The sequence below is a fragment of the Gymnoscopelus braueri genome, assembly GCF_963280865.1.
Source record: "Gymnoscopelus braueri genome assembly, chromosome: 13".
In the NCBI taxonomy this organism is placed as follows: domain Eukaryota; kingdom Metazoa; phylum Chordata; class Actinopteri; order Myctophiformes; family Myctophidae; genus Gymnoscopelus; species Gymnoscopelus braueri.
The window spans coordinates 47,869,154-47,879,855 of record NC_137615.1 but is presented as its reverse complement, the minus strand read 5'-3'; the positions used below and the strand labels follow the sequence as shown (position 1 = coordinate 47,879,855).

Below are 10,702 nucleotides of genomic sequence, written 5' to 3'. Positions count from 1 at the left end.
TTTAACATTCAACGTCAAACCCACCATGTGACTCGTGGTCTGCTGCCTATATTTGCATTGTGTTTGATTGAAGTAATCATTTTAAATGTATGTTCAATTGTCTGAGCTCATCATTTGAGTCACTGCTGATCTCCACAGCTGAATTCTGCCCTCTGCTGGAGGAAAGGAAATGTCACTATTATTTCACTTGAGTGCAAAAGAAAGTATTTACAAACAATATAACATCTATAGACTCAGAAAACAGACTGTATAGATGTGAAATATGACACCGTGTTGGTGTAATGCTCCCTGTTTTGCATTGCATCTGAGTATAGTGTTAATCCAAATTCTTCAATCCATTCTCTATGACGATAACTCAATTTGTTTTTCAAAGTTAATGCTCTAAATTCCACTCTGTATGACAATCATTTCACATGCAGTATTGCATATCTTTTTTAAGAGTTATTTGATTTCAGTGTATTAGGCTTCTGTACTGCTAAGCCATAGCTACTGCACTACTTGTATAGATAGGCTAATTTTGCCTTGTTGTGTTTGTAAAGCCAAATGGTCAAACCTTCTAATTGTCTAGTGTTGCTGTAGAATAAATGGGTCTAAACTTTACATTTCATGCCGCATCTCAGCATTGACTAACACAGTTCTGTATAGTCACTGTCATGCTGTATCTGTTTTGATGCATAATCAATCACCCATAATATATCTTAAACAAATATATATAATAATATATAGCATAAGGGAGCTGGTTGGATGAAGATGATTGATGCTTATTTTATACTCCACTGTATAACTAATCAGGCTTTAGGGTGGGTATGTGGAGGAGTAGTGCAGTACACATATATGTAGTGCAGCGAAGCCATTGAGCAGACATGACCTTCAGCTATTAAAAGAAAAACAAACAAACAATGCAGAGCATACGGAATTGTGTGAAGGCTACAGGCTCTGTGCTCAAGGTGGCATACCTGTTTCCTGTTCCAGTTACTTTTCCCATAGCTCCATGTGATTGGAACAATGGGGTTCCCCCGCGTCTCAAGCCAAGTGCAGGCTCAAACCTTTTAGCTCAAGACCCAAAAGAGAAATTAGACATTTGCCCGGGACCCAAACTAGTGAAAATAGCTGATCTACAAGCTCACAACGTGTCGCTTCACAGTTCGCGCCGCATTGTGAGCTTGTAGATCTGCTATTTTCACTATACTTCTTATACTTTAAAAATATATATATATTTATGAAATACTTCTTTCTTGGAATTGTTTTTAATTCAAACTTTGATTGATGAAACGTTTGGGAAACTAGAGCAAAAGGTACATGATGTTTCAATGTCAATACTGTACATCCTGATGAAGATTTTATAGATAGATATTTATAGATATTGAAACGTTGTCACGTGCCTGAACTGTGTGAATAAAAAAGTCTGTAAATGTCCGAGTTTGCTCCAGTGCCTTCTTCCTTCACTTTGTTTGATGGCTCAGCAGCAGATTTGAACTACATGTGAACTGAAGGTGTCGTATGTGTTTTCAGATGAAACCTAATGCTGAGCCTAATCAAATGAAGCCACTGGGAAATGAACTGGAAGAGGAGACAGGCATGCCACCTTCTGAGTGTGTGTGTGTGTGTGTGTGTGTGTGTGTGTGTGTGTGTGTGTGTGTGTGTGTGTGTGTGTGTGTGTGCGCGTGCGTGTGTGTGTGTGTGTGTGTGTGTGTGTGTGCGTGTGTGTGTGTGCGCGTGTGTGTGTGCGTGCACGCACGTGTGTGCGAGCAACAGGTCTGTGGTGTGTCAAAGCTCTGCCCCGCTACCACACTCAGCTGAGAGACATCAGGAGACAGAAATAGAAAGTGTTGTGTTGTTGTTAGCGAGGAGTGTATCCTTACACTCCTCACTAATGACACGGACAGATGATAAGATTCACCTTCAGATCAAACACACAACTTCCAGTGAGGGAGGACAGGCTGTCTTTCCACAGCTACAGGAGGGGATACTGACCCAGACCACTGGAACCTGCTGCTGAGTTGACTAATGGACTTTAACCAGAACCGGGATTCACTGTGAAAGTAAACTACAGGGAAGCTTCTAGAAGAGGGAGTGTTACCACGACTGACCCGAGTGTTTGAAGCTTCACTCAGATACAGAATGGCTTCCCAATCGTCTCTAGAAGAGGGCTATTCCTGTCCTGTGTGTTTGGACATCATTAAAGACCCTGTTCTCCTGTCATGTAGCCACAGCTTCTGTAACGCCTGTCTGCAGGAATGGTGGAGAGATAAGGAAATAACAGAGTGTCCCGTTTGTAAGACCAATAATTCGATGGATCCACCTCATAACCTGGCTCTGAAGAACCTGTGTGAGGCGTTCATCCAGGAGAAAGATCAGAGAGCTTCAACAGGATCTGATGGTCTATGCAGTCTGCATGCTGAGAAACAACTGTTCTGTCTGGAATGTCAACAGCCAGTGTGTGTTGTTTGTCGCGATCCTAAGAAACACATCAACCACAGATTCAGATCCATCGGTGACGCTGCCCTGGATCACAAGAAGGAAGTCCAGAAATTACTGAAGCCTTTAAAGGAGAAACTGGAGGTCTTTAATGACGTTAAAATGCACTATGACCAGGCAGCAAAACACAATAGGATCCGGGCCTGGCACATAGAGATGCAGATGATGGAACAGTTTCAGAAGCTTCATCAGTTTCTACAAGAGGAAGAGGAGGCCAGGATCACTGCACTGAGGGAAGAGGAGGAGCAGAAGAGTCAGATGATGAAGGAGGAGATTGAGAGTCTGGACAGAGAGATGTCTTCCCTTTCAGACACAATCAGAGCCGTAGAGGTGGATCTGAGAGCTGCACACATCTCATTCCTGCAGAACTACAAGACCACAGTGAAAAGACTCCAGTTCACACTGCAGGACCCACAGCCGGTCTCAGGAGCACTGATAGACGAGGTCAAACACCTGAAGAACCTGACCTTCAGAGTCTGGGACAAGATGAAGGACATTGTCTCCTACACTCCTGTCATTCTGGACCCCAACACTGCTCGTTCATGTCTCATCCTGTCGGACGATCTGACCAGTGTGAGATATGGATTGAAACAGCCCCTTCCTGACAACCCAGAGAGGTTTGACTGGTGGTATGATGTCCTGGGTTCTGTGGGATTTAACTCGGGGACTCCCAGCTGGGATGTTGAGGTTGGAGACAACGTTAACTGGACAATAGGTGTGTTAGCAGAGTCTTATCAGAGGAGGGGAAACGGAGGGGGTCAATTCTGGAGAGTAGGGTTACGTGAAGGTAAATATAAAGCCATGTCCTCATCGGGGTCATGCACTGTCATCTCATTGAAGCAGAGCCTCCAGAGGATCAGAGTTCAACTGGACTGGAACGGAGGAAAGCTGTCATTCTCTGATCCTGATACTGACACACATTTACACACCTTCACACACGCTTTCACTGACGCACTCTTTCCATACATTAACACTGGTAATAATGTGCCTGTGAAGATGTTACCGGGGAAGATCTGTGTGACTCTGGAACAATGTAGTTACACATGATGATGATGATGGTGATGGTGATGACAATATTGATGATGACAAACTATCCAGACCTTTTTATTAATTTTGGGGCTTTTTACGCTTTTATTGATAGGACAGTAGTTTGACAGGAAATAGGGAGAGAGAGATGGGGAGTGACACGCAGCAAAGGCCGTCAGTATTGGCACTCGAACCCACGACGTGCTGTCAAGCTACATTATAAAAAATACAATGGTGAACAATAGTTTTAGATATCCTAGTGCACAGTGTGAAAGTACCTTTAATCTGGATTGGATTTCAAATTTTCAATTTCACAACACAACGTGCTGTGAGCTTGTAGATCTGCTATTTTTGCTATGCTAAGCAAAGGCACCCGTTGCATTTTTGGTTTTATTCTTCTACATCTGCCGCTTTTTGTAGTTCTGGCTTAACTGTGCAGTTGCTTTTTACGAAACTTGGCAAACCTATGCCAAACGGCCAAGAAACAAATCTTATTCCCATTGGCCAAATGGGGGCGCTATAGCAATCACTGGCCTCTTGTGCATACTGCATATTGCTTTGCCACCAGTATCTTTTTTAAATTGTAGTTTATTCATAATGTATCTTTGTAAGTTTAGGTCCAAATTTCTAATTTGTTTCTCAAATTGAAGACATTTGGGAATAGCTGGTTTAAGGTATAAATTAAATCGATAATCTTGAGTTGGGGTATTTTACTATAAAATGTATCCGAATAATATGAAACTTTACTGTTGCAGCCTACTTCTACACATATTCCTCATTAATATAGAATATTAATCTCAAATGTTTTTATTTATTTATTATCTTTTTATTTTGTTTGTACAGAGCTGAGGATAGAAAGACACGACTCCAACTCAAATCAAAGTGGAGACCAAGGTTCAACTAATGGTTTATTCAAATAAAAACAATTGTTCCCAAAATGTAGGCAGGTGCAAAAATGGTTTCCAAAGGCTAAAGGCCAGACCGCACCAATGCAACTAGTCGCAACTCCTTGCAACAAAACAGTATTAAGGACAGTCCACACCAATGCAACTCCTTGCAACTGCCATTGGGGATAATGATTGCAAGTGGTGTAAGGTGTGGACTGGCCTTTAGAGCCCAAACACAAACTCTCATCATAAACTGAGAAGGCAGGACACCAAAAAAAACATGCTCACACCAATATAAAAGGGCGTAGAGCACAGAATTGTTGACACAGGGGAGTATAAATAGACAAGGACTAGCAAGATACAGGTGAACTCAACTCGACAATCAGCACAGGGAGAGAGGGACTAACAGGACACAGGTGACTATGGTTAATAATAATCAGGGTGGTGAGACAAGACAGGTAACAGCTACAAGGGCATGGAAGACACCAGATCAACACTACAAAATAAGAGGCACAAGAAACACCCTGGGGAATCAACAAACTACCAGAATTACAAGACTAATACAGAACATACAGAAACAAGACTAAAAACACTTAAACCAAACAGGAAACAAGAACAGGACAGAGACAAATAAATGTCTACGGCTGAAAATATTAATGTCCAATGACAAAAAAAAAGCGTCACAGGAGCAGACTGTACGTGACACTATATTCACCTCACCAACCAATGACTATTGACCAACTGGTGCACTGCAGTCATTATCTTGACATATTCTCCTGATATGCAATAATTCAACAATATGAATGATCTACCGGTAAGCCTATGTGTGTTGCTTTGTGTTTATCAAATTCACTCAGATATCTCTGATGGCAGTTGCCTGTCAGGTTCAGGGTTGTCAACTCTCACGTTTGGTGTGAGACAAACCTTTTGTGTCACAAATGGTTTTGAGGTCCCTTGTTTTGATTGAGTCAGTCAACACATTCATCCTCTTATGTATGTTTGTATTGCTTTAGAATAAAAGTGAGTGCACATCTCTGTATCAGTATATTATATCCACATACACCACATAGGATAGCAATGGAAATAAGCTCCCAGCTTCTTTGTGTTTTTATCATTTTGATGATGGTGGACTGGAGCCTGTATGTACTGTAGCCTATATTGCATTGTCAATCAAGATGTCAAAGTGTAAATACAGGTAAACTGGCAGAAGGAGACTCGCTCACTGCATTAAAGTTAAGGAAAGACTAGTTAGACAGACTTGAAAAAAAAATTTTTTTCTTTATTTTATAATGCTCATTTTGTGCTCAGGTGCTCTAAGTGAAATTAAAAAGCAAACGTTTCAGTCCTCCTGGGACCTTCGTCAGTGCTGTAAGGGTGGCACACAGACAAATACACTGCTTTTATAGGGTGCTGGATCACCTCAGCTCAGGTGCTTAGGATCACTACTCAAAGTCATTACCATGGTTACGGTGGGGCGTGGACAGATCATTGATTGCAGACACCAAAACCAGGGTTATACAGTGTTTGTGTTACATTTGAATCCTGAAGTTCACTATACAAACAGTTCACACATACTGTACAGTCATGTTTGTAAGACCACAGGCAAATAAACGATATGTTCTCTAAAGGATTTAAATTGAGTCCATATCGGAAGAGAGTGACCAGGAGATATGATGATATAGGTCAACAATAGAAACACAATGACATGAAAAACACACAATATATTATACCTAATCTCTCTCCTCTCTCTCTCTCTCTCTCTCTCTCTCTCTCTCTCTCTCTCTCTCTCTCTCTATCAGGATACAGCCTCAAACTAGTTATGACACTGCATTCCTTTAAACCCTGCCATGCCCATCTAATCACTCATCATCACTCATTATGTTCGTGTCTGTTTTGACTATCAAGTTTATATTTCTATTGTTCCATTGCCAAAACAAAAAGTAGTCTAGGTTGTAGAACTTGGTTTCCTCCTGTCCTCAAGTAATATGACTTATAATAAGCACGCGCCCATCTTTGTACGTAACTTGTATGCTTGAGTGGACTTACAGTAGGCCTACCATCAATGCACACAATTATGTAGGCCAAGTCATTCATAAACTTTTCGTGACAAGCATAAGGAAATGATGTAGGTGTCCATTTTGTATATTCAAAACAAAGATGGTCTTAGGGTTAGGTTGAATAGCGCAAGTGTGTAAGTGAGTGGGTTAGTGTGTCCAAGGACACTAAAATCTTTATCACTGCAGCTGTAACACAGGAAGAGCTATTTAAATTAGTTGATGTTTATACAGTATGAAAATAAACATGAGTTTACCCTACAATGAATAATGTGTTGTTACATTTTCTCGTTCAGCTTAAACTATTATTAATTATTCAAGTCTGTAATTCAGATCTCATTCTCAGAGGTGGAAAGTAAAAAAAAGAAAATTGCCTTGGTCTCCCTATATGCTGGATTACTTTCTCTCATGTATATTACATTGACACTTCCTTATGCAGATTCTACCTGGCGTGGTTTCACCTGGTGGTTTTGAACTATGCGAAATATGTGGATTTAAACCTTCCTGTTGCACGAACTGGTCTATTGAACAGCACCTTAAGATCACTGTACCTGCTGCTCCTTTTTTTCCTTCTTTGTACACACCTATATGATGCTATTTCTAAAAGAAGATGCACACACCTGCATAATGAAGCTAATGTTCTAAACATCATATCACATAAGCTATATATATATATATTTTTATATTTATATATATATTTTTTATATAAATATATATATATATATATATATTTTTATATATATATATATATTTTTTTTTACCTGTTTCTATCTCAAGTCACTGAACCCCTAACTGCTCCTGATCAGCAGGTATGTGACTTGCATGGCTGCCTCTGCCGTTGCTGTGTGAAAGAGTGAGGCCTACATTGTAAAGCACTATGAATGAAGTGCATTCTGAGATGATAAAAAAGAAACATTGCTTTTTCATGTTGTTCTCTGTATTGTACCCTGTCCCTGTCTATATCCTTCTATGAATTCACAAAACCTGTCTGTCTGTCAGAACAGGCTAAAATGTGGCCTGTGTGTCCCATGTGACCCGGAGGAGTGCACTAGCAAAAGTGGCAAGTGGAAGCTCTGCTTCTCTACACTGTGCAAGAGCATGACGACAAACATCATCTTCTAACATGTAAGAATTCATCCAATCTCCCGATGGGCCAATCAGGAGTGTCAATCGGTCCTCTTAACCCCCTGTACACTGCACGAAAAACTGCACGCTAACATAGCGTGTGGATCCACATTCAGTGGATCCACCCAGAAACCTAGCTCTGAAGAACCTGTGTGAGGCCTTCATACAGGAGAGACACCAGAGAGCTTCAACAGGGTCGGAGGTTCTCTGCAGTCTGCATGCTGAGAAACTCAAACTGTTCTGTAAGGAATGTCAACAGCCAGTGTGTGTTGTGTGTCTTCATTCAGAAAAACACATCAGCCACAGTTTCAGACCCATTGATGAAGCTGCACTGGGTCACAAGAAGGAAGTCCAGAAATCACTGAAGCCTTTACAGGAGAAACTGGAGAGCTTTAATAAAGTTAAAATAAACTATGACCAAACGGCAGAACACATTAAGGTGCAGACCCAGCACACAGAGATGCAGATGAAAGAACAGTTTAAGAAGCTTCATCAGTTTCTACAAGAGGAAGAGGAGGCCAGGATCAAAGTACTGAGGGAGGAAGAGCAGCAGAAGAGTCAGATGATGAAGGAGAAGATTGAGGGTCTTAACAGAGACATAGTAACCCTTTCAGACACAATCAGAGCCATAGAGGAGGATCTGAGAGCTCAACACATCTCATTCCTGCAGAACTACAAGACCACAGTGGAAAGAGTCCAGCTCACACTGCAGGACCCACTGCCGGTCTCAGGAGCACTGATAGACGAGGTCGAACACCTGAAGAACCTGACCTTCAGAGTCTGGGACAAGATGAAGGACATTGTCTCCTACACTCCTGTCATTCTGGACCCCAACACTGCCTGTCCATATCTCATCCTGTCTGATGATCTGACCAGTGTGAGATGCGGAGAGATACAGCAGCTTCCTGGCAATACAGAGAGGTTTGAGAGCAGTTGCCGTGTCCTGGGTTCTGAGGGCTTTAACTCTGGGACTCACAGTTGGGATGTTGAGGTTGGAGACAATATAAACTGGAGACTAGTTGAGTCTTACCAGAGGATGGGAGACAGACAGGGTCCCATTTGGAGCATATATTTCTTTGAAGGTGAATACAGAGCAGAATCCTCACCAACTCCCTCAAACACTGTTCTCTCATTGAAGCAGAACCCCCAGAGGATCAGAGTCCAGCTGGACTGGAATGAAGGAAAGCTGGCATTCTCTGATCCTGATACTAACACACATATACACACCTTCACACACACTTTCACTGAGACACTGTTTCCATTCATTGGTAATGTTCATACTGAGCCTCTTAATGTGTTACCATGGAAGATCAGTGTAACTCTGGAACAACATAGTTAGACAATGATTATGATGATGATTGGTGATGATAAAAATTAGTATTTAAAGCAGTAATAGCAGTGTATTATATAATCTATTGTGTTGTGCTCGAGGACAGTCAGCATGTACCAGCGTCTCCTAAAGCAACACTCTGACCTGTGATGTCATTGATGTCATATTATGGATCATATACTGTCTATAGTCGATTATCAGTAAGTATGAAGTGACAGACCACTAGCGTCCATATTATTATACATTTTCATGTAATATCAGTAATAGTAGTAATGCTAACAATGATAACATTTCTATTTTAATTATGTTAATGGTAATGGTTATTATTTTAATATTAGGGGTTTAAGGTACAGTATACTGTACAGTACATGAACACACATAAACAGTAATAATGTTGAGGAGTAAGTGTACTTTATTATAAAATGTACCAGACTTTTATGACGAAATGTAGAATCCCCACTTTGGAATCTCAAAAGGTTTTACTGAACTGATGTATTCATTACGTGTTTTTTGTTCCTCTTTTCTTTTCTTGTGGGTCTAAATGTTAATGTATACTTTATCACATGACCCTTGTTATAACGTCACTTGATTAAACAAAGTGTTTTTAACGCAAAAAGTGTTGGCTGATATATTCAGCTGAGACTAGTCATTTTCTTCCATGGGGAAAAAGGTGTGATTTTGTTATAAATATATATATAACAAATGGTGTGATCAATACATTACCAATACCTGATGTATCAAAAATGATTAAAACAAAAAAAAATAAGTAAATGTATCTGTTTGTTTTTACATTTATGTTGTTGTTGTTGTTGTTTTTGTTTTTCACGTCTTGTCAAAAGCGCCTCAATTTCAAAGAATTCAAAACTTCTGTCTATTATTTATTGGGGTGGGCTTTACAGGGTTAACTATAGGTCCTAGCTTCCATGACTTTGTAGTTGTAAAATAGGATAGTTTGTTGATGTAATGCTCCATGATTTGTATTGCATCTGATTTGCATCAGATTTTAGAGTGGGAATTCAAGCTCTAAAATCCATTCTCTATGACAATAATTATATTTGTTTTAAGCTGTGAATCTTAAAGCTTTAAATTCCACTCTGTAGGACACTTGTTGCGTATACTGTATTTATTTAAATTATTTAAAGGTATCATGACATTCATTTTCACTTTTTTTATTTTCAATGTTTTATTTGGGGTTTTATGACCTCAATTACACCCAAAAAACCTGAACTTAGAACATTCAGTGGATTTTCTGTGGTCTGGGGTTTTCTGAATAATTAGGCTGAAAAGTAATCTGAGCTTGGCCCTTCGACAGTGAGGTCACAGTCGATTAATCCCGCCCACTCTCCTCCTCGCCCCTCCCCTCCCCTATCCTTTCCTTTGGGGGGGGGCGGAGCAAAGGCGATGATTGACAGGCAAAATCCCTCACCAGCGACACCCGCAGGCAAAGATTTCTTTTTTCATTGCAGTTGAAAAGGCTTTAGAAATGTGAGAGAAAAACACCTGCCATGGATCACTGGAATGGAATTTTCACTTAAAACTTTTTGTACACTTTTGAAGGACCAGGACAAAGACTTTGAATGTGGTGTAAAAGTGAATGTCATTAAACCTTTAACAGTAGTAGTAGTATGTTTAACAGGTAGGGCCTACATGATTTCAGTCTAATACTATAGAATAGGACATCTACTGTACTATTTGTATAGATAATTATGCCTTGTTGCGTTTGTAAAGCAATTGTCTATTGTTACTGTATGATGAATTGATAGCTTTGCATTTGAAGCCACATCCAAGCATTGACAGTAGTG

At 40.3% G+C, this 10,702-nt stretch overlaps 1 protein-coding gene across 1 annotated transcript; it reads left to right on the top strand.

Moving 5' to 3' along the window:
* The first annotated feature begins 1,973 nt into the window (after nucleotides 1–1,973).
* Nucleotides 1,974–9,267, top strand: LOC308098642 (E3 ubiquitin-protein ligase TRIM35-like). The gene is made up of 2 exons (XM_080447049.1): nucleotides 1,974–3,511; nucleotides 7,687–9,267. The coding sequence occupies exons 1-2, from the start codon at nucleotides 2,122–2,124 to the stop codon at nucleotides 8,907–8,909; spliced, it is 2,613 nt and encodes an 870-aa protein (XP_080303175.1). The 5' UTR covers nucleotides 1,974–2,121; the 3' UTR covers nucleotides 8,910–9,267.
* The last annotated feature ends 1,435 nt before the right edge of the window (nucleotides 9,268–10,702 follow it).

Bases quoted from the DNA above. Each gene is read 5' to 3' on its own strand.
- LOC308098642 (XM_080447049.1), top strand. From the start codon at position 2,122: ATGGCTTCCCAATCGTCTCTAGAAGAGGGCTATTCCTGTCCTGTGTGT. The intron at 3,512-7,686 runs GTAGTTACACAT...ATCCACATTCAG, and splicing joins CTGTGTGACTCTGGAACAAT to TGGATCCACCCAGAAACCTA.